The 24,362-nt window shown below is 41.1% G+C and overlaps 1 protein-coding gene across 2 annotated transcripts in view; it reads right to left on the bottom strand.

Annotated features, from left to right (window-relative positions):
- Positions 1-265: 265 nt before the first annotated feature.
- Positions 266-24,362, bottom strand: part of SLAMF1 (signaling lymphocytic activation molecule family member 1) — a 40,525-nt gene continuing 16,428 nt past the window's right edge. Inside the window, exons 4-7 of one of the 2 annotated variants that reach the window (XM_061120368.1) lie at positions 15,264-15,362; positions 10,545-10,618; positions 2,500-2,592; positions 266-914 (exon numbers count right to left, since the gene is read on the bottom strand). In XM_061120368.1, coding sequence (XP_060976351.1) covers positions 864-914; positions 2,500-2,592; positions 10,545-10,618; positions 15,264-15,362 — 317 coding nt within the window. In that variant the 3' untranslated portion in view covers positions 266-863. The remainder of the gene's footprint in view (positions 915-2,499; positions 2,593-10,544; positions 10,619-15,263; positions 15,363-24,362) is intronic. The other variant, XR_009688993.1, reaches the window with a different exon arrangement.

Genomic DNA, 24,362 nt, shown 5'->3' with positions numbered 1-24,362 from the left:
TGGTCTCAGAGTCAGTTTGCAGTCTTAGTTAAGGCTCCAGGTTTGTTGCTCAATGGAGTAAATAGAGAAGTAGGACTTAAAAATCATTTTGGGAAGTGAAAATCAAGTTCCTTTGTAACAGCATCACCAAACACTGGCCGATTTTCTTTAAATCCAACTGCCATTTCCACGGAACAGTACTCTTAAGAATCTCAGATTTTTTTCATTCTGTTATTCAACGTTCAGAGACCTCAAAATCATGTTTTTAGTTTACTGACTCTTTAGCTTTCAGGTTTTACAAATAAAATACTTTAATAGCTTCTTTGATAGAATAATGTCAGAGTGTTTTACATACAATGAGGAATTCACCCTTCACTGTCTATTCAGAGAGAGAAACTGAGGCACACAGCCTTGATGAAGTCTACTTGGTGATCACAAGCAGCTCCCAGGCTGAGTACAGTCAGCCAAGGTGTAAGCGGTTCCAGACTCTGTGGCTGGTGGTCAGCTGTCTGAGATAGATGTCCTGTGCTGGCTTTCTGCCTTTAGCTGTCATCAAGCTGCGGCAAAAGGCAAGACACCTGAAGGTCCAGGCTGACTGGACCAGCATTATCCATTTCATCTGCCACACCCCAGAGATGTAAAGTTAGATCAACCAGCTCTCTGCTCTGAGCCTGTGCCACTCGCAGAGCAGTCTAAGCACTTGGGAAGCCTCACTTCCGTATCCATGTCACAGGTAGATGTGGAAGAAGCGTCACCGGGGAGCCGGGCCGAGAAGAAGGCACATGTGCAGATGTCACAGAATACTTGGGATCTGGGACCAAGTTCAGTGTTTATTTTGCCTCTTCTATATTCCTTCAGAAAGTCCTTTCACTGAGTCTGTGATGTCAGCTCTCTGGAAGCGTCACACTGGCATAGACTGTGAAGGAGCCTGATTCCTGGGGGAAAACAGAAGAGGTCTGTGAGTGGAGGGTCCAGCACTAGGTTTACAGGCTGTAAATGGAAAGTGTGATGCTCAGGAAAAGGAAAGGTTCTCGAGAGTCAGGTAGCATTGCAACTTGCTCAGCGTCTGTCACAGCTGGGTTTGTCAAGATCGTTTTGACATGAATCATTTTTAAAGTCTCTGTTGAGTTTGTTAATACATTGCTTCCGATCTATGTTTTGGTTTTTGGGCCCTGAGGCATGTGGGATCTTAGCTCCCCAATCAGGGATCGATTGAGTCCACATCCCCTGCATTGGAAGGCAAAGTACTAACCACAAGACCTCTGGGGAACCATAGAGTTAGAGGCAGCACTCAGGTCCCCAGGTTGTCTGCCTGCCCGCAGGTCGGCTACAGTTTCCTTCAAGCATATGCAAGCCAGCAGGGAGACTAGGAGAAGTTACCCAGTCATCTGAGGACTGGCACTCACTTTAGAGCAGCCAAGAGAGTTCTAAAGTACCAAGTTTTAAAAAAGGGAAGATCGGTGAGACCTAAAGGGAGAAGGAAGAAGTGGTTCTGGTGGGAGAGAGATGGGGAGGAGATGAAGACTGTGAGCAAAGAATTCTCATAGGAGAGGAGATTCAAGAGTCAGAGACACAAAGAGACAGGAGTGGGGAATTCAGGTGGTTTTGCTGTAAAATGTGAATATATACCAAGTGCGGTGTTTCTTCCCCAAGAAAACATCATTAAAAATCTATGTGATTTTTTTAAAGCTTTTAAAGTCAGATTTATGTTTTTCCTTCCCTTTGGATAGGAGTGTTCTGTAACTAAACCTCAAAATGGAGACAAGGCATTCCAAGCATTGCTGGGTATGTGTACAGTAGGCTTGAGGAAAATAGGTAAAAGTAGATATTTCTGTGGTCTTTTGATCCTCCATTATCTCCTAAAATGCTTTATTTAATAAAGCCCAATTGGAGCCAAGACTTCAGCCCAGAATTTACTCCTGTTCATATAGTAAAAGGAAGATTTTTGTCAAGTAAACTTACTCCATTCTGATATTGCAACTGAATAAAACTGGTGGGCTAGGCGTCATATTCTTTACACGTTTGCAGAGCTCTACTCCTAAATATTCTGATAAATGGGGCTGAATGGAAACTAGGCATGGGCATTTTTACAAAGCTCCCCTGGCTATGTGCAGCTGGACTTGAGAACTCCTGGACTCAAGATGCAATTCCTGAACTTAAGCATGCATCAGGATCACTTGGAAGATGTTTTTTTTAATGTGCAGATGCCTGGTGACCTGCTAGAGACATTCTGATTGAACAGATCCTAGAGAGAAGTTCTCAGAATCTTTATTTTTAAGAAATATGCCAGCTGATTCTGATATGGTCCTTAGACAGCTCTCAGAGAAACACTGGTGAAGAGAAAGCGAGCAGGAACTGCACGTGAGAAGCCATGAGGGTTTTCCCAGAAGCCCTGCAGTCGAGGCTGCAGATGATCTTTGCTACCTGCTTGCTAGGACCTGCATTCTCCATTTCAGCTCTACACAGGTTCCACCCTTTTCCTGCCTCCACCTATCCCCTCTTTACAGAGCAACGCCTCACCTGGATGGGCTCTGGGACAGGCTCTGTGGCAGCGACGTAAATGGTGGTACAGGGGTCCTGTGCTGGCAGGGGATCAGGTTTCTTCTGAACAGACTACAAGGGAAACAAAGTAGACAAGACGTTAGTTGAGCAGCGAGTTATTTCCCATCTAATTCTCCTCGTGGAGAAGCACAGAATCAAGAAGTGATGAGCTGAAAAGTTCTTTGGAGCCATTTGGTCCTTTTCAGGTGAAAATTCTCCCCCGGATTCCCTGGAACCCAATTCCCTGGGTTTTGCTTAAGACTCCTTGAGAGACATCTTGGAGCTTACAGCCTTGTGAGGCAGCCTGATTTCCCATTACCACTTCTCCACTGTGTTAAAGTCTTCCTCATAGTGAACTGAAATTGGTGTGGCTCTTACATGGATAGCTGATGAGAATGAGACTTATACAGTATTTTAGTCTCACTTGTATCACCTACATAGGACTTCTCTGATACTCAGACTATAAAAAATATGCCTGCAGTGTAGGAGACCCAGGTTTGGATCCCTGGGAAGATCCCCTGGAGAAGGTAATGGCAACACACTCCAGTATTCTTGCTTGGGAAATCCCATGAACAGAGCAACCTGGCGGGCTACAGTCCATCTGGTTGCAAAGAGTCGGACATGACTGAGTGACTAACACATACACACATACACACATCACTCACAACATGCAGAGGTCCTGCTGTTCCTCACTCTCATGGCTTCTCAGCAATTCTCTTTCCTATCTAAATATCGAGCTTAATAATAACCATACATATGCAAGTGTTTTAAGTTCACAAAGTTCTTCACATGTATCTTCCATTTGTCTCACAACCACTCTATATGTTAAATACTATTGTTACTCACATTTCATAGATGAAAATGCTGAAGTCTAGAAAGCTTTAGTGCTTTCTTAATGACACATACCAGAAGTATTAAAGCCAGGATTTTAACTTAAAGCACATGTACTTTCCATCATGCTGTTCTTCTTTGGTTACCCCAACTTATAATGACCTCTCCTTTACTTAAATTCCTTACTTACTTAAAGTCTAATTCTCACATTATGGTACTTAACTGTACACTGTATACAAGACACTCTGTTATATTTATATGTTGCTTCTCTAAACAAGCCATCAGTTCCTTGACAAATAGCCTATATATTTTTTTGCATTACCTACAAAGCAGTGCTGGGCATACAAAAACCTTCAGTCAATGTTTGTTAATGTTACTTAGAATGAATTAAAATCTACAATACCAGGACAAAATCAGTGTAGGTGTTAACTGAGACCACATTTCTCTTAGATGGAGATGACATATCTGATGCCTGGAAAGTCATCCTTTCAACATACATAGGGGCACTGGTGTAGGATAATGTTATACTCTCCCTTTCCTGATCATAGAGAAAGACTTAACGCTGAAGCTCATGGGTTTTATTGGGAGAGAACTTGGAATCTTGTCATCTGATGGAAGAGATAAGAAATCGGAAAAGTTTACTAGAGGAAAGAAGATTCAAGGTGTGACATGATCTTTCTTTTCATATATCTGATGAATTGCCATGTAGAAGAGGAATTACATAGTTCTATAGAGTACTTTAGCTTTAAACCAAGGTTGGAAGCTTTAGGGTTAAGATTTTGATTCAGTATAATGAAGATCTTTCTAATAGTAAAAGAAAAGAAAGAAAATGTTAGTCGCTCAGTTGTATCTGACTCTCTGCAACCCCGTGGGCTGTAGCCCTCCAAGCTCCTCTGTCCATGATATTCTCCAGGCAAGAGTACTGGAGTGGGCTGCCATTCTCTTCTCCAGAGGAGCTTCCTGACCCAGAGATTGAACCCAGGTCTCCTGCATTGCAGGCAGATTCTTTACCATCTGAGCCACCAGGGAAGTAAGAGGTGCTCAAATGTGGGATGAATTGTCTTGAGAGGCAGTGGATTCCCCACCACGGAAGTGGTTGGGGTAGAGCAGGAATTCTCACACTTTAATGTGCATAAGAATTTCCTAGGGATCTTGTTAGAAGTTTGGCTCCATTTCAGAAGATCTGAGGTGGGAACTTTCTGCATTTCTAATTAGGTCCCAGGTAATGCTTTTAGTAAAAGATCGTTTTAGTAAAAAGGAGCTAGCCAGCACTTTGGAAGTAATGTTGTAGAAGATAATTCAAGCAGTAACTGGGTGAAATTAAAGAAGATCTAAATAAAGGAAAGGACATAATATTTTGTGAATTTAAAGTTCAATGTTAAAACATACATGGTCTTCTCAAATTGATCAATGTAGTTCTAATTAAAATTCCAACAAAATTTTTAGGAGGATCTTGAAAATTGAATCTAAAATATATAGATGAAAATGCAAAGGACTAAAAATGGCCAAGAACTTGGAGAAGAACAAGAACAAGTGAAAAGAAAGAAAGTGTTAGTCACTCAGTTATGTCTGACTCTGCAACCCCATGAACTGTAGCTCGCCAGGCTCCTCTGTCCATAGGATTCTCTAGGCAAGAATACTGGAGTGGGTTGCCATTCCCTTCTCCAAGGGATCTTCCTGACCCAGGGATCGTACCTGGGTCTCCTGCATTGCAGGTAGATTCTTTACTATGTAAGCCACAGATTTATAATAAATCTGAAAGCACAGGTTTGTAAAGACAGTATGGTACTGGTGCAAGTGTAAAGAAATAGAACAATGGAGCAGAATAGAGAACTTCAAAATAGATCCACACGTATATGGACCCTTGATTTATAATGATGTGGCACTGAAGTAGGTCAAGAACAGTCTTTTAAATATAGTCAATAGGATATCCATATGGAGAAATATAAAACAACCCATCTCATACCATACTCAAAACATCATTTTCAGGTACATAACAGACATAAGTTTAAAAGTTAAACCACACTGTTTTTAGAAGACTATAGAAGAATATCTTCTAATATTCCTAACTGGAATATCTTCAAAATTTCTTAACCAGAATACAAAAAGTTTTATCTACAAAGGAAGAGATTACTAAATTGTTCTATGCTAAAATTGAGAATGTTCTTTTATCGAAATGTATCTCTGAGAAATTTCAGAGGCAAGCCATAAGATGGGTGAAGGTATCTGCTAACATATAACTGCCAAAAAGCTAAAAATATTTAAGTATCTTATGATAATCCCACCCCCAATAGACTGAGACTCAAAGGAAAAGTGGGTAAGAGATTTAACAGCTGCTTTAAGAAGGAGGATGTTAATATGGCAATAAACAATATGAAAAATTGTTCAACTTGCTTAATAATTAAAGGATGCAAAAGAAAACTATAAAAATGTATCCAACAGAATGACTAACATTCAAAAGACTAATAAATAAGAAAGACTTCTTAAGTGAACAATGCAAAGAAATAGAGGAAAGCAGTAAACTGGGAAAGACTAGAAATCTCTTTAAGAAAACTGGAGATATCAAGGGGACATTTCATACAAGTATGGGCACAAGAGAGGGCAGAAATGCCAAGGACTTAACAGAAACAAAAGAGATTAAGAAGAGGTGGCAAGAATCCAATTACACAAAAGAAGTCTTAATGACCTGGATAACCATGATGGTGTGGTCACTCACCCAGAGCCAGGCATCCTGGAGTGTGAAATCAAGTGGGCCTTAGGAAACACTACTATAAACAGAGTTAGTGTAGGTGATGAATTCCAGGTGAGCTCTTTCAAATCCTAAAAGATGATGCTGTTAAAGTGCTGCACTCAATACGTCAGCAAAAGGTCAGTTTTCATTCCAATCCCAAAGAAAGGCAATGCCAAAGAATGTTCACACTACCACACAATTGCACTCATTTCACATGCTAGCAAGGTGAAACTTGCTAGAGAATGTCCAGATGTACAAGCTGGGTTTAGAAAGGCAGAGGAACTAGAGATCAAATTGCCACATTCATCAGACATTAGAGAAAGCAAGGAGATTCCAAAAAAGCATCTACTTCTGCTTCACTGATGATGCTAAAGCCTTTGACAATGCGGATCATGACAAACCATGGAAAATTCTTAAAGAGATGGGAATACCAGACTACTTTACCTGTCTGCTGAGAAACCTGTATGCAGATCAAGAAGCAACAGTTAGAACTGGACATGGAACAATGGACTGGCTCCAAATTGGGAAAGGAGTACATCAAAGCTATATATTGTCACCCTATTTATTTAACTTATATGCAGAGTACATCATGAGAAATGCTGAGCTAGATGGAATTACAAGCTGGAATCAAGATTGCCAGGAGAAATATGAACAACCTCAGATATGCAGATGATAACACTCTAGTGGCAGAAAGAGAAGAGGAACTAAAGAGCCTCCTGATGAAGGTGAAAGAGAAGAGTGAAAAAAGCTGGCTTAAAACTCAACATTCAAAATGCTAAGATCCTGGCATCCAGTCCCATCACTTCATGGCAAATAGTAGGGAAAAGTGGAAGCAGTGACCGATTTTATTTTCTTAGGCTCCAAAATCGCTGCAGGTGGTGATTGCAGCCATGAAATTAAAAGACACTTGCTCCTTGGAAGGAAAGCTATGACAAACCTAGATAATGTATTAAAAAGCAGAGATATCACTTTGCCGACAAAGGTCTATATAGTCAAAACTATGGTTTTTCCATGCATGTGTGTGAGAGTTGGACCATAAAGAAGGCTGAGTGCTAAAGAATTCATGCTTTTAAACTGTGGTGCTAGAGAAGACTCTTGAGAGTTCCTTAGGCTGCAAAGAATCAAACCAGTCAATCCTAAAGGAAATCAATCCTGAATATTCATTGGAAGGACTGATGCTGAAGCTGAAGCTCCAATACTTTGGCCAACTAATGCAAAGAGCCAACTCATTGAAAAAGACCCTGATGCTGGGAAAAATTGAAGGCAAAAGGAGAAGTGGGTAGCAGAGGATAAGATGGTTAGATAGCATCACTTACTCAATGGACATGAATTTCAACAAACACCAGGATATAACAAAGGACAAGGAAGCCTGGCATGCTATAGTCCATGGTATTGCAAAGTGTCAGACACAATTTAGTGACTGAAAAACACCACCACTAAGTTTTGATTAGAATATGTAACAGCGGAAACTCTGGTATATAGGTGTAAAAAAGTAAATTGATATACATGTTTTGAAATACAGCTTAGCCTTGTCTAGTCAATATGAAGACATGTATACTGTATGACTTAGCAATTCTACCCCTAGATATAGCCCCAACAAAAATATGTGCACATATCTAACAAGAAGCACACATATAAATATGAATAGCTATAGTTTTCATAATCCCTCAGACTAGAAATGAAGTAAATGTCCATCAATAGTTAATTGGAATAATAAACTCTAGTATATGCATACATCAATATTCCATAAAGCAATGAATATGAATGCATTGTATCTAAGCTCAAAGACATGGATGTATCTTATAAAGGTAATACAAAGCAAAAGAAACCAGACATGGGGGGAAAATACTGTAGGATTCCATTTTTATAAAGTCCAAAAAAAGAGTAAACTTTATTTTTAGGAAGTCAGGATATGGAATCTTTGAGGAGGAGAGAGAAGAGAGTGATTAGGAGACATACAAGGGGATCTTCTAGCGGTCTGGATGATGTTCTGTTCCTTGATCTAGGGGTTAGTTTTATGGTCCTAAAAGACTCAATACTGAGAGAGATAATTTCTCCTCAAATATAATAGATGTGCAGATTCAGTGCAATCCTAATAGGGTTTTTCCTCTTTTTGTGATGCTTGAGAAGCTGATTCTAAAATATATATGAAAGTACAAAGGGACAAGGATAGTCAAAACTCTTGAAGGAAAACAAGATGAGAAGACTTTATTAGATATGTAGATGGGATAATTCATTGAGGTGACACTTTATAGATTGTGTATTGTTTAGTATGTATGTCATGCTGTTAATCACTCAGTCATGTTCGACTCTTTGCAACCCCATGGACTGTAGCCCACCAAGCTTCTCTGTCCATGAAATTCTCCAGGCAAGAATACTGGAGTGGGTTGCCATTTCCTCCTCCAGGAGATCTTCTGAACCCAGGGATTGAACCCAGGTGTCCTGCATTGCAGGCAGATTTTTTACCATTTGAGCCACCAGGAAGTAAAAAGAGAGATGCTAACAAAATGGGATAGAATAGATAGGGAAGGCACCATGGTAAACTTGAACCTGATTACCTGAAAGTGTAAATGCAAAAGAGGTTGCTCTTGGGACTCATATATTTAAAGGGAGTTTGGTTCTCAATGGTGGTCATGGCCTGTGTAATAAATCCTCCAGGCCTCTAGGGGACAGCAGAAAGAAGATTTTTGTCCAAGAGTTAACCTCTGGTTTACAGAAATGCATTTACAGTCATCTGATGCAATTTCCCAAGGTGTTAATCAAAACTGCATTTACCTTCACATCTTTTACTCAAGAATTTGCCTTCCCCTATAGCCTAAAGGCCAGATTCTGGCCTATACATCACTTAGAATTGCTTTCAGTTCTGAAAAACTATAATATCTTCATCAGTTCAGTTCAGTCACTCAGTTGTGTCCTTCTTTTTGCGATCCCATGCACTGCATCACGCCAGGCTTCCCTGTCCATCACCAACTCCCAGAGACATAATATCTTCATATCTAACCATTATCCTTCAGCCACCCTCTTACTTCTAACATATCTGCTCCTCAACTTTATCTTGACTCTTTTTTAAAATCCATCTCTTCCTGGAGAAGGAAATGGCAACCCACTCCAGTATTCTTGCCTGGAGAATCCCATGGATGGAGGAGCCTGGTGGGCTACAGTCCACAGGGTCGCAAAGAGTCGGATACGACTGAGCGACTTCACTTTCACTTTCACTTTCAACCCTCAGCTGAGAAGACTTTCAGCTCTTGTGTTTGCTATTGATTGTTTTCTTGAGTTCTTAAAGACCTGTGACCATATTTTTGTTAAGTTGCCTGTTTTCTAGTTGCATCACTTTACACACTGTTGTCTAATAATATGTGGTATTTAGAATGTCTTCTTAATTATTTTGAGCAGCCATTGCCTGTATTTTCTTAGCATCTCCTTGGTTTTCTTACGTGACCTCATCTGACAGGGAAACGCAGCTTTTTTGTTTGCCCTCTCTGCATACTGGACCGTCTGAGTCAGTGTTCTAACTCATCCCTGATGGTCTCTGAGCTACTGTTCTACCAGACTCAGCAGTTATGTGCTTCAGGAATTTTTCGGTAGAATTGGTCCTATTAGGTGACTCTTGGTGTCACCTTTGTTATCTTAAAAGCTGGTCCCTTCACTGAGGCTCTTAATTTTTTGAAAACTTGATGCTATTTCAGCTGAAAAAAAATTGGCAAAGCTATTTTAAAAATTGAGGCCATCCATTTAAGAAATTGAAAAGTAATCGCAAACAACATTGGGTAGTTGTGACTTTCAGTTCTGTATCAGTTGAATTTTTGTGCTCTTTTCCCTGTGTACATGGTGGTTCTATTTTTCTCCAATAAAACTTTTTATTAAATAAAATAAAATAAAACCCATCTCTTCCATTTCAATCTAACCATCACTCCATCACAGTTGTGCTTTCATCTCCTCTCTACATACCCTCTTCCATCTGCCAACCACTCTCTAGGCAGAATCCTCAAGATCCTTCTTCTTTATCTCTTTGATGTTTGCAAACTCTTAAACTCGGGTCAGACCAACATGTCACACAATAGCCTTTCTCAACCATTCCTTCTCTCTTCAAGCTGCATCATTTTCCTTAGAGAAGGAAAGAGTTTGATAACATGGAACTGTAAACTCCTAAAATGCCAGAGGGGGAAGGAGTCATACATTACATGTTTCTAGTGTCCTCATTTTTTTCCTATGAAGAAACAGATAGCTAGAAAAGAAACCAGTGTTTCCCATCATTTCAAGTAATAAATCATCCCATCTGACACTGAAGTTTAGTGCCCTTTTAGAGAGCTCTTGTTCTTGCCTTCTGCTTTCCAAATTTCTTCTGCTTCATAACTCATGTAGAACAATGAATGTCAGACATGCTATGTGAACTGATTGGCCAGGGAGTCCATGGGAAACATGACAGGTTCGCCCCAGACAAAGAAAGTATAGAACTTACACCTGATTTCTGGACTTGGGCATAGATAGTAAGGCTTTTTGCTTCCATTGTTGGCTGGTAATTGTCTGTTTTACCTGGGGAAAAGAAACCATAGTGGTTATCTCTCGCTCTGGTTTCCAGCATGAACTCTCTGCTCAGACTTCTCTGGTCTTTGCACCTTGGTGCATACCCACCTACCCCAGGAGTACCACAGAAAAAAGCACTGAGCCCCAGATCCCATGCACATTTGTCCTATGACATTAGGCTAGTCACTTGATCTCTCTGGGCCTGATGTCCCCATCTGTGAAATGCGATTGAAATACCTGCCTCTCAGGGCTGTTGTGATGATTACATGAGATATTGTCTGTAAAGTGTATAGGATGGTGCCTGGCACATAGTGTTACGTGTAATTGTCAGGTGTAATTGATATGCCATTTGATTATTTTGATCTCTATTGTTTGCTGTGCATATCTAGTCTCCCATTAGAATTCCAAGTTTTTTTTTTTTTAATTAAAATTTTTTTATTTTCTTACAGCTTTTCAGAAGTTTTTTTTTTTTTTAAATCACATATAACAGGAAAATCATTGCCAATCAGGAAATATTTTTCCTCTATGGTGATTGCTATATATTTTTAACTATTACATTTAATCTTTATTTTTAAAAATGTTTGAGGAATCATATATAGGTCATTTTACACACTTATTAATTTCTATTACTTTAAGTCATTAGATTTTCATGTTAGGAGGAATGGACATGCGTGCTCAGTCACTCAGTTGTTTTTTAAGGGTATGGAAAGTTATTTACACCTCTTTTGTATTCTTCAGTTCATAGAGGTTCATTCACAGTTTTCTCACCTCCTTGTTTTTGGGGAACCTGGTACATGTGTAGTGGGGAGGGGTATAAGAGGGATGATCTGCCAGGGACTATTTGGAATAAAGCTGCCATGTCATTCTAATGCCTAAAATCTTTTTTTTTTTCCCCCTTAAAGCCCAGGACCTCTGAAAATTAATATGTTGCAGAACATTTAAATTTTTAAATAGTTTTAAACTTTTTTTTAAAATCTATAGAAATAATTCATTGTTAAAAAAATTTAAATAGTGGAGAGCAAAAAGTACTTCCTCCTTCCTCCTTCACCCAGTAATCAGTATGATTTCGTTCTCAGAAGTAATGGTTTTTAACAGCTTGATGTATCTTCTTCCAGATGAACTCTGTACAATAGAACTTCATCTTTGATGATGGAAATGTTCCCTACCAGCAATCTAATATGGTAGCCACAGTTCTCAAGTGGCTACTGAGCACTTGAATGGAGGCTAATGCAACTGAGGAATTGAACCTTCAGTTCAACTCTTCAATTTTAAATTGCTTTCAATGCTATGAAAAAGAATGTACATAAAATGTATAACTGAATCACTGTGCAGTACAGCAGAAATTAACACTACATTGTAAATCAACTATGCTTCAATAAAAATTTTACAACAATTGCATTTAATTCTAACTAATTTAAATTTAAACAGCCACATGTGGCTGGTGACCACCAAATTAGACAATGTGGTTCTGGACACTTGTATAGATTTTTTTCAATGCAAATATGGTCATTCCACACACACTTCTCTGTAACACGACCTTCTCCCTTATCGTATATTGAGGACATTTTCCTAGATAAAGCAGTAGATCGATCTCATTCTTTCTGATGTTTCATGGTATGCTTTGCATGCATCATGTAGTAGTGAGAATGATGGAGGAAAAAAACAGAAGCAAGGATGCCTGTTTTGGGGACTATGGCAAAGTCCAAGCAAAAGCATTGGGGCTTAATGCAGAGGAAATCACAGTCTTTAGGGAAGACTTATTTTAACACCAGTTAATTTATTCTCTTAAAAATCTAGACATGTCTCTGAGGAAATAGCACTTAGGAGAGGTATATCTTTATTTGGAAGGAAAAGGCCTTGTGTGTATGTTAGTGATAAAGGTGGCGGAACGTGCTGCTTGAGGGTGTGACCCTTGGGGAGGAAATGATGGGCAGCCCCAGGAGAAGCTCAGAGAATGCAAAGAAACCAAAATATGGTTTTCCTGTGTGGGTGTGGGCATGGAGTGCTTACTTACCTGGTGGTTGCAACTTCCCTTTTTTGGTCTGAGTGGATAATTGGCTGAGGAGTGTGCACGTGTTTGGATATGGGAATGGAGAATAGAGATTGGGATGATCAGAGGAGATAACAGAGGGCTTGCAAGTTAGTTCTGTGAAATACATCCTTTCAGTTCAAATCCGGGGTGTCTGTACAGTTAGAACCCTCACTCAGCACTGTCCTTGGTGTTGGAGGGGAACAGAGAGGGTACAGAGTAACCTTAAGGACTTTCTGTCTTTCAGGTCAGCTCACGCTGAAAATTACAGTAGAGGGGACAGTCTTAAACAGAGAGATGCAAAAGGCTGAACGTTGCTTCTCAAAAAGACTGCTGGATCAAGATAATTCAGTTTCGTGCTTTTTTTCCTCAATGCAGGGACAAGTTTTCATGAGCCAGCTCAACTCTAGTCACTGAGACCTTAGGATCTAATGAAAAAGTTCTTGGCCTTAGAATTGGGGCATCTACCTTCTAGTCCTCATTAGTTGTGTGACATTAGATAACACATGTCATCTCAATGGATCTCTTCTCTTACCACCACTGTAAGATAAAGGAGTGGACTGTCTACTATTCTTTTTCAACTCTTACGTGGGGCAATAAGTTGTCTTATGTCACCCTAACCTCAAGTATTGATACTTTAAATCCGTTCTATGTGTTCTTCCCAGAGCCTTCCAGTGCTGCCCTCTGCTGGCAATAGGATTTAAATAGTAATGCCTACGTTAAAAACTTCATTTCTATATGTAAGTATGTATCCATCCATCTGTTTATCCATCTATAATTCATCATGTATCAGTGCTTTCTGGTATTGACTCTTGAATCCCCACAAAAGTGCCATGAAGTATGTATTATTATCCCCATTTTGCAGAGGAGAAGTTAGATTATCTGTTTGATCACAGAACTCATAAGTGGCAAAGTCTGCATTTGAAGGCTAAAATCTCTGTTCTTACCCAATGTACCTCCTAGGCCTGGAATTTCCAGAGAGTCCATTTGAAAACCTCCACATGGACTGCATTCTGGAAATGACACCGGTAGACGTGGCCAATAAAATCTCTTGAACAAAGTCTTATGGGGTTACAGTAATTAAGTATAGGTTTTAACCACAGATTTAAGGCAAGATTTTTGTGTGTTCCTGGCTTACAAAGAATACACAGTGATTAGAAACAAGGATGGATACATGTGTTGGGGAAAGTGATAGAGAATTACTGTGGGGTGAGGAGCACTATTCCCTTCAGAGGTAACCACGTGATAGCAGGATGTAGTTGAGGAAAGAGTGTGGGTTAGGATCCCAGGACCTTCGCCAGCAGGGTTAATGCAGGCACGAATCTCAGTTTTCTCATTGCTAGTATTTCAGTGCTTCTTTATCATTTTAGCCAAAAGCGGTTACCCGGCCTCATCCCCATAAGCTTTCATCATGATGTCTGTCTGAATCGCCCCACCCCCTCCCAGTTCCTCCCCAGCTACCTCTTAGATGGAGGAAATGAGACAAGGTAGGTGGCCTGCTATGACCTAGATTATTTTATATAAGCAAAACCAACATCAGAGTGCTGAGGTAGGGCTTTTCCAAGAAGGTTATATGTGGAGAACATGAATCTGCTTGAGATGACATTGGCCATCAGATCAGTGGTGTGAAGATCAGGTTCTATCTTCCTCATGGGCAGACCAGCCCGGGGACCTGTCCTGATTGTGGAGCAGGAGCTTCTGCGGCTGGTGTGGGCGGGTGGAGGGTAGTGTGGCAGAGGAGAGCACATGGCCTTGAGATATTGAATCACAGGACAACGTGGAGGAGAAGCCAGGAGATACTAATGCTAGACATTGAAACTTCAAGGGAGTCATTGGACCGTAATTGTTTCAGTCTACCCTGGGTGACTTTCCATTAACTATTTAGTTTGGCTTTAAGTGACCTCATGGATTGCACACTTGACCAAGGTGAGTCAGAATATGTGCTAAATCATAGTAAAGTGTGTTCCCTCTGCTGTCTTCTGATGACCTGTGGGCCTTCCCAGAGGAACATACCCTGGGAGTTGGAACACACAGTTGCAGTTCTGATTCCCTCACCAACCACCTGGGTGAGCTTGCAGGAGTCACTTAGCCTCTCTGTGCCTTGGTTACCCCATTGCTAAGTCACCTGGAAACCACTATCCCCTCCTTTTCTCAGAGACATATCTTAAGCATAAAAAGAAATTATAGAAAGGTTTCAACCCTTGGGTAAAAACATCTTACTATAAGGTTCTTTTGATCAGATATAGCTTCACTTGAACAAGATCCAAGACTCCTCTGAATTCTGCTCCTAGTTTCAGCCTCTTATCTGGAGCCCTTCAGCATCCTATACACACTTCAGCTATAGTGCTTGTCATACTGAATTTAAATTATCTGTGTAACGTCTCCTATGTTATATACCTGTGGTTCATCTTTCCTTTCATCCCTATAGACTAGCGTGGGGGGATCAAGCAAGACATGTTGAATGAGGCTGAATTAAGCAAGGTCTCAGGATATGTTTATTTAGTGTTTTTGCAAAGGCGCTTGTTTCCTGCAGAAAACCAAGCTGGTGAGAGCAACTGCTTGTGGGGAGAGCTCCCCTGCTTACCACAGGGAGTCTGATAAGAATCTCTGTTGTCAGACACCTACCTCTTCTTCTCAACAGTAGTATCACCACTTGGAGAATCATGATAATGCCAACGATGCCCCCTAAGAAGAGCCCGACATATAGTCCCCATTGTCTTGATTCTGAAAAAAAAAAAAAAAAAGTTAAAGGGCAAACTCAAAAGTGCCGTGAGTTTAAAAACATCCCACGCAGAAGTGGGGAGACCTAGCCTCATATTTTCTGCCTATGTTCCTTCTCAAGGGAGACATTAACTCTCATGGCTTTAAAGATCAAATTTAGCCCACTGAAGAGTTCCAGATCTGTTTCCTTATCCTGATTTCTGTCACTATGCTTGACTTCCAGGCTCCTAGTTTTTGTAAAGACTCTTCTATTCAGATGTTTTATTTTTCATTTCACTTTACCTATTTTACCACTTGACTACCTGATGCTGGGAGGGATTGGGGGCAGGAGGAGAAGGGGACGACAGAGGATGAGATGGCTGGATGGCATCACCGACTCGATGGACTTGAGTTTGAGTAAACTCTGGGAGTTGGTGATGGACAGGGAGGCCAGGCGTGCTGTGATTCATGGGGTCACAAAGAGTCAGACACGACTGAGTGACTGAACTGAACTGAACTGAAAGCTAAACTTATCTTTGTTTTTTCCTAAGTCAATTTCTCTGCTAGGTCTCTCTGTTTTTGAATTTCTAATGTGTCCTGTATCCATTTTGGTAAAAAGAACATGATGGCTCCACATGCTGTCCCCATACTCCCACATAGTTCTCATGAGACACCAGGAGGAAGGAGGATCTACCTTGTTTTTAAAATAAACACAGTAGTGCTATTATTGTCCTTCCATGCAAATAATTGAATTGAACCAACTAGACCTGAACTGAAAGAAAAGCATGTAGTTTTCCTCTGAATCACTGGAGTACCAGTCACTAAGTTAAAAATCAGAGAGCCAGTGTTCATTGCTTTCTCTCCTCTCCCTCCTTTACCAAATCCTTCTGAACCAGGAGCAGCGTCTTAGTAAATAAGACATTTAGCTCAATAAGATAATAATAGATAATTACTGAGCATTTACAATGGACCAAGCATTTTTAGTGCATCTTGTCTATTAATGCATTTAATCCTCAAAGCAATCCTATGAGGTAGATACTCATTACTCCCATTTTGTGGATAAGGAAGAGGGCGCAGAGATCCTTGAGAACTATAGGTTGGTGTAAGAGTAGAAACATGGCTGAATATTGAAGACAGACTTCTTGGAGAGTCAGGGAGATGTATGGGCTTGGGGTTAAGTTACATCAGGGTAATGAACAGTGGCAGACAACCCAAAGCACTAGGGTTCCAAGTGAAGTAATAGCATTCACATTCTAAATAGAAAGACGAGTAATTTGTAAAGATGATTGTGGAATCACGCTGTTTGTTGTTAAATCTGTGATGGATTTGTTGGGAAGTAACTGATAGAAAGGAATAAGTAGGGGATAGAAGGGCAGGGTACTTACAGACACAATTCAGACATTTACAAAGTTGGCCAGAGATATAGCCTGAAGTCGCAACAAACTGATAAAATGCATCTTGCCAAGATCCAACTGGGCCTTCAGCCTGATAGATGAGCAGAAGTTGCCTCCAGGATTTGAAAAGATTTTTTCTTTCTAGGTCTTTAACACATCAAGACATCCCAGGGAATCCCACTGAACTGGGGTTTTGTAAGCATCTTAATTATAGAGTTTCTTCCCAGAACTAAACATATTTTAACCCTGCCAGATAACAATTTTAGCAGTCACATGACCCCCAATCAAAAAGCAAGGGTGCAAGCAGAGTTGTAATAAGGCTTCTAAATTTACATAGAGTCTGAGATGTGAGGACAAAGTCGCGTGGGAGCTGGACTTGCCTTGTGAACAACTCTCACCTGAATGGCTGAGGGTCGCTGAGAGCCCACTTCACGCCTGTGTGTGTATGTGTATCTGAGGAACAGTGACAGATTGATTATTTCGTGCTTATGTTGCCAACACCAGAAAACTCATGGAGAAACCTTTCAAATCCTAAGATAAAGCAGCAGGGCCAGAAGCCTAAGTACCACCAGGATTCTTCAACCCATGCGATGGACCCAGCAAACAGTTGTAGTAGCACTTAGTATTTCAAGACTATTTCCTCTTTTTTCTTCCCTCATGTATTATGAGACCTTCTAAAACAACAGTTAATTTAAGAACAAGCACTGCAAGTACATAAGTGAATTTAAAAAATAGCATTTCTTTCAAATTTCTTTTATATAAAAGTAAAACCAATAAGGTGGTGTACCTAAAACCAGAAAATAGCAAGATAGCTAAAGGAATTAATTAAAGTAAAACTAGAAAATAGAAGATGACATAAGTGCATAAGTAACACCTGCCAAATGTGAGTTGCTTCTGTTGTGACAGCTCAGCCACCTACCTACTCACATAAACGAAACTGGGGCATATTACTGGGACTGGGGCATAACTGGCATAACTGGGGCATATTACTGGCCCAGAAGACATAACAGCAACAGCTGTCTCTTTCTTTTCAGGGTCTCAGGAGGATGAAAGCTATCTGCTCCTCTTGTCCTCCTCCAAGGTCCTATCCATGACCAACTTCTGCCAGGTCAGCCACATCTTTCAAGGCAACCTGGTCACAGTCCTGAAAGATATTTCTTAAGCCCTAATTTCCCCCCTAATCTTTGGATACAAATTGATATGAATCTATTGGAGTAGATGTAGATTTGAAAGTTCACAAGGAGCAGATTCCATCATGAAAAGGGAAGTAAGTTATAGGACCACAGACTTTTTTTTAACTTTAAAGGAATTACAGACCTTATCTGGCCCAGCCCACTAGTTTTATGTTGAGAAAACTGAGACTCAGGCAAACATACCTAAAGTCACAGAAGAAGGCAATGGCCAAAACAGGTGAGAAGAGACCTGTAGGCTTTACAGTTTGTTTTATTCTATGGAGGTGAGGCCTCTTACAATGAGAGCAGCAGAAGGGTAGGATGCCTGGCAGACATCATGAGTCAAAAGCTCCCTGAGGTCCCAGCTCACTCCTTCACCAACCTTCATCCAACATCTGCCGGTATGCTCTATCCTCTACTTCCTCCCACTGCACCTTCACCAGTCCCATTGCCTGCCCAGTGCTGACCCCAGGCCAAGCTTAATTCCTCTGTGTAACTTTTCCTTCCACTCCAGCTCCCATTCTCCCCTCTCCTTTGGACTCTGAAGACCCTTGATTTATGTCCTACATCTTAAAATTATCTTTGCTGTGGACACTGTCTTCAGGGAGGGCACCTGGAGCCAGACAGATGGATTCAAATTCTGGGTCTACCACTTGATAGCTCTGTGACCTCCAGAGGCCTCATACCCTCTGGGGTCCTTGTTTCCTCAATGGCAAAACAAACATAAAAACATTCAGTTTGCAGAGTCATTCTGATGAACCAATGAAATAACATGGAAAGTGCTTAGAGCAATGCCTAGAATCTAGCATGTGGTACATGTATGATAAATCACTTCTGATTTATCATAACAAAGAGTTGTGTCCGACTCTTTGCAACCCTAAGAACTATAGCCCACCAGGCTCCTCTGTCCATGAGATTCTCCATCCCATGGATATTCTCCAGGTAAGAATACTGGAGTGGGTTGCCATGCCCTCACTCCAAGGGATCTTCCTAACCCAGGGATCAAGCCTGCATCTCCTGCATTGGCAGACGGGTTCTTTACCATTACCACCACCTGGGAATCCCAAGGGAAGTGGAATTGATGTTTATTCACCACATTCTTCCCAGGTGTAGCTTCTACACTTGGTGCTCATCTTTTTGGTGCTCTTTTTCAATTATCATATGCACTTGGAAACTAAATGTCATGGACTCTATGCCTTTGGGAATTTAAATAAATATGGACAAAAAGCTACTTTTACAGCTTGTGGGGGTCAGGCTGACCACGATCTCTTTAACTTCTGTCAGTAACTTCCTATTATCCCGTGAGTTTTCTCTCCTGCAGCCCTTTAGTCTGAGCTGTCCTGAGGGCAAGCTTCAGTGCCGTCACCAGTTTCCACACACACAAAAAATAAAACAAAACCAAAAAACCTATACTAAGAATTCTGTTGGGGGACTTCCCTGGTAATTCAGTGGTTAAGACTCTATGCTTCCACTGCAAGGGGCATGAGCTCAGTAGCTGGTCTGGGAATTAAGATCCTGCATGCTGTGTGGTGTAGCAAAAACAAACAAACAAAAAGAATGTTGTGGGTTCAAATCCTCTACTGTATGTAGATTTGAAAGTTCACAAGGAGCAGATTCCATCGTGAAAAGGGAAGCTTTCTAACACATGAGAGGCTCAGACCCTATCTTTCTCTTCCTATATCTGCACAAGCAACACCTTCCCCCGTTATAACACAGAAGTATTTAACCTACAGCTGGATTCTTTGCAAGAGGGAGGTCTTATCTTCTGCTTTCCATAAAGATCACCTTACACTCTTCATAAAGCATTTATGAAGCTCTTTATCCTAAAGAAACTCTGTTCCCTCCCAGAAAGGAATTCTAGTAGTGGTTTCTTTAATATGATCATGTTTTTCTAACCCAGTCAGGTGTAGGAATCCTATCTAGATGGTAAACTCCTTGAAGGTAGATCCTGTACCTTATGCTTCACATGCATTCCCCTTTCCACATGACACAGTAGAGGGCAGGGGGCACTCAATATACACATGATGGGCAAGTGATTTAAGTTAAATTAAATTAGGAGCCATAGCATGAAGCTGGGAGAAGACTGTCATATACCTTTGGCTAAGAATTATCAGAACTCTAGGTTCTGATAATTCAGTGGTAAAGAATCCACCTTCCAGTGCAGGAGACACAGGAGATGCAGGTTTGATCCCTGGGTCAGGAAGATCCCCTGAGGGAGGAAATGACAACCCACTCTAGTATTCTTGCTGGGAAATCCCATGGACAGAGGAGCCTGGAAGGCCACAGTCTGTGGGGTGGCAAAGAGTCAGACATGACTGAGCATGCATGCACATACACGAAAGTATAAGAAGGTCTCAGAAGGAACTCAGGGTCACCTTCTGAATGGCCCAAGGCAGGAGTAGAAGGGAACAATCAATGACCTACTTGGCAGTGCTTTTTTATAGCCAAATGGAACCAGAAAGAAGGTGCGCATCTGTGCTCTCAGCACCATCTGTGTTCCCATTTTCAAACCACCACTTCCTGTGGCAGAGACTCTGGCTCTTTTTGCTCTCCCTCTTTTTTGCTCAGTCATATAGTGAGGCCCCTCAGGATGACAATGCTCAGAAATCAGACCAATATTGTTCTGGGGTCCACAGGTCCAATTCTTCATCTAAAAAGAATCCTTATCTGAACAGTCTTCTTTAAAAAAAAATTCATTACAAAAATCTTTATTGAATTTGTTACAACATTGTTTCTGCTTTATGTTTTGGTTTTTTGGCCGAAGGCACATGGGATCTTAGCTCCCCAGCCAGGGATCAAACCCACAGCCCCTGTGTTGGAAGGCACAGTCTCAACCACTGCCAGAAGTCCCTGAACATTCTTAAAGAGGAGAGTTAGGACTTTCCCCCTCCGTGGAACTTCTTAGAGACAGCTGAGCAGGCTGGTTGAGAACTCCAGAGCCATTTATGAAGAGTTCTTTGCGTGAGTTTCCAACCTTTAGTCTTCTTTTTGATTGGCTATGGTTTAAACCTGACAACTTGGCAGGTAGCCACGCCTCTAAGGAAAAGGCTGAAGGGCCTTTTTTATTTATCTCTGAAAGTCTACTGCCACAGAAACACAAAAGTCTCTTTCAAGTCCCCAAACTCTAATTGTTTAAGGGAGATAAAGAAGAAAATAAAAAGAATCTGAGAAACAAATGTAGCTCACCCCAGGAGATACTGAGATGCTAATGTAACGGTCTGAGAGTACCATATCTCTTTCCTGCCTTTCATGTGGTTCTGTCAGTAAGGCCGTCTGCCTGGAGCACATCAACTTGAAGAAGTCAATCATCTTCAAGAGACACATTTTTGTTGGTGGCAGTTTCCTCTCAGAATTGGGAGTGGGGGAAGGGTGGTCCCAAACCATACACTAATTTAAGACCTGGGACCACCCAAGTAAAAATTATTACAGAGTTCTCAGCTTCCAGAAAAATCCCTTACACTTGCCAATCCCACCCAGCATTGTGTTGTAGGGACTGCTGGGTGTAACCCCTGGGGCCATTTTCATTCTTCCTGGACAAAGCAAGTCTTGTCCAGTCACATGACTGCCCAGCTAAGGACTACATTTCTCAGCTTCCTGTGCAGCAGGTGTGGCCACGTGACAGGGCTCTGGCCCGTGAGAGGGGACAGGTTTCATCCTTCCAAGATTGTTGCCATGCTTCCTGGGTTGGGAGTACGAGGGAGAGGGACTTGCCTGTACACAGACAGCTAGATGACTCAGTAACAATGGGAGCTCCCTTTTGATGAAATGGCCTTGTTAGAAAGGGGGAGCCCCCGACGCTCACTGGCAGGAGTCAGATTTTCCTTCCACTGAGCTAACCTAGACTTGCTGAGCCAACCTTTTTGCTAATCTACTGAAAGGGGTCCTCTTTTCAAAATGAGCTCCCAGGGGCATTCCCTCTGAGTTCAACTGTTTAAGGTTTAGTATTACTCATTACTGCACAGACAGAACGATTTCAGAACACAGTCATGAAGGATGGCAGCAAGTCACTCACTGTCCAGTGCTGACCCACATTGACATGACCTCAGAGAAGGCTTGGTAGCATCCCTGGATTTGGTTTTTTGTTGTTGTTTATTCACTAAATCATGTCCAGCTCTTTGGGACCTTGTCTACTGTAGCCTGTCAGGCTCTTCTGTCCATGGATTTCCCAGGAGATTTTTCCATGGATCCCGGGAGAATACTGGAGTGGGTTGTCATTTTCTCCTCCAGGGAATCTTCTTGACCCAGAGATTGAACCCACGTCTCCTGTATTGGCAGGTGGATTTTTTTTTTTTTTTCCGGCCACTGAGCCACTAAGAAAGTACTTTATAGTAAAGAGGCTTCATAACAATAGATATGAAGGTATTTCTTGCTGTAAAACACTCAGATAACAATTGGAATAAAGATGAATATATGATGGAGAGCCTGGACAGTTGTTAAGAAAAAAAGATCTTGAGAAACAAATATGTTCTTGTATGGTTTAGCCTGAGTCCTGATGAGAACCTATGCTGACATCATGTCACATTTGCTTTCATCACATCATTACTGTTTGAATTTTTCATAAACGAAAGTGAAAAATGTCTTAAAATCACTGTTCTTATTATAGATGGCAAAGAGACCTCTAATAAATCCTCATACCCCACCACATCATCCCAAGGCTGGGATTTCCCTCCCTTGATGGGATCTTTGTTACAGGAACAGCCAGTGCTCTGGCTCAGGACTCATCATCTCTTGATGGGTGACTGCAATAATGGGCCCTCCCCACAACTAGTTTCTTTTTCTTCTGCTTCTTCCCCACCACAGTCTACTGTCCACACCACTGAAAATTCTCTCTGAAATGCAAAGCTGATCACATTACTCTTCTGTCTAAAACTATCTATTATTTCCCTTCAGAATACCATAGGACAATACAGAACAAGGCCCAGTTATATCTGCTTTTCTCTCTGCCTGGAGTGTCTTTCTCTTATCTGCTTGGATAATTTCTATTTATTCTTTAAAACCTAGTTTGTGTCACATTCTCTGTGATGCTGTTTCTGATTCCCTTAAACAGTGTCAAGCATTCCGTCCTCTGGGTTAACTTGCACATCCCCTACAGTACTACTTAACCTGGAATAATAGTTACTTATAGAACTATTCCCTTTCTTAAGAGCAAAAACTGTGTCTTTTTTTTTTTTTTTTTTTGTCTTTGTGCTCTCAACACCTAACTCAACGTTGGAACATATTAGAATCTCAGTAATGTTTTGTTTGTTGAACTAAGCATGGTGTTTTAAAAATTAGTGATATTCCTTTGCAAACCCAAGTCAATGAAATAATAAAATTCTGTTTTCCATATTTAGGCAATCTGGTGTACTGGAAATGGCATGCCACAGAGTAGCTGCATGATTTGGTTCTCGACTGCTGTGGTTCCCCATCCCTGGAGGCAGGGGAGGGGATCTCTGTTTGTGTTATGGGTTGACTGTGTTTCCCCCAAAATTCACATGTTAAGTCCTTAGAATGTGACCTTATTTGGAGACTGGGTCTTTACAGAGGTAATCAAGTTAACATGAGGTCATTAGGGTGGATCCAAATCTAATCTTACTAGTGTCCTTGTAAGAGGAAATCTGGGCATACAAAGAGTCGCTAGGGATGAACTGTGAACACAGACCACATGAAGACACAGCAAGAAGACAGCCATCTACAAGCCAAGGAGAGAGGCCTCAGGGAAAAATCAACCCTTCCAACCTTTGATCTTGGACTTCTAGCCTCCTTTCTCCTGTGAGAATGTAAATTTCTATTATTTAAGCCACCTCATCTGTGGTGTTTTTGTTACGGCAACCCTAGCAAAGTAATTACAGGTGGGTCCTAATCCAACATGACTGATGTCATTTTAATAAGGGGAAGTTTGGACAGATATACGCAGAGAGGGAAGACAATGTGAAGAGACAAAAGGAGAAGACAGCTATTTCCAAGCCAGGGAGAGAAGCCTGGAACAGATCCTTCCCTCATGGCCCTCAGAAGAAACTTAACACTACTGACACTTTGATTTTGAACTTCTAGCCTCCAGAACTGTGAGACAATAAATTTTGGTTATGTAAGTCACTCAGTTTACAGCACCTTTTTACAACACCCCTAGCAAATGAATATACCTTGGTAATCCTTCATTAGCATTTCTTATTAATGTACATACAAATGGACTTATAGACTACTTACTCTGGAAAGAAGTTCAGGAGTTCGCCCTTTTCAGTTTACATGTAATGAAACAGAGGTCCAAGCAAGTGCAATGGCTGCTGAGTAGCTGCCTTAACACCTGAGTTGAGGTCCTGACAGGGTTTTCCCGTGGTTCCATGTTTCTGCCACTTCTTGTCCCTCCCATCTCATGAAAGCCTGCTCCATATCCAGTAAATCTGGTCACACTAGTGCATACTCAGTCCTCAAAGTGGTTTAGATGGACCACTCAAACATCTCTACATGTTTCTTTTTTC

Source organism: Dama dama, chromosome 20 (assembly GCF_033118175.1).
Source record: "Dama dama isolate Ldn47 chromosome 20, ASM3311817v1, whole genome shotgun sequence".
Lineage (NCBI taxonomy): Eukaryota > Metazoa > Chordata > Mammalia > Artiodactyla > Cervidae > Dama > Dama dama.
This window is presented reverse-complemented; position numbering and strand designations above follow the sequence as displayed.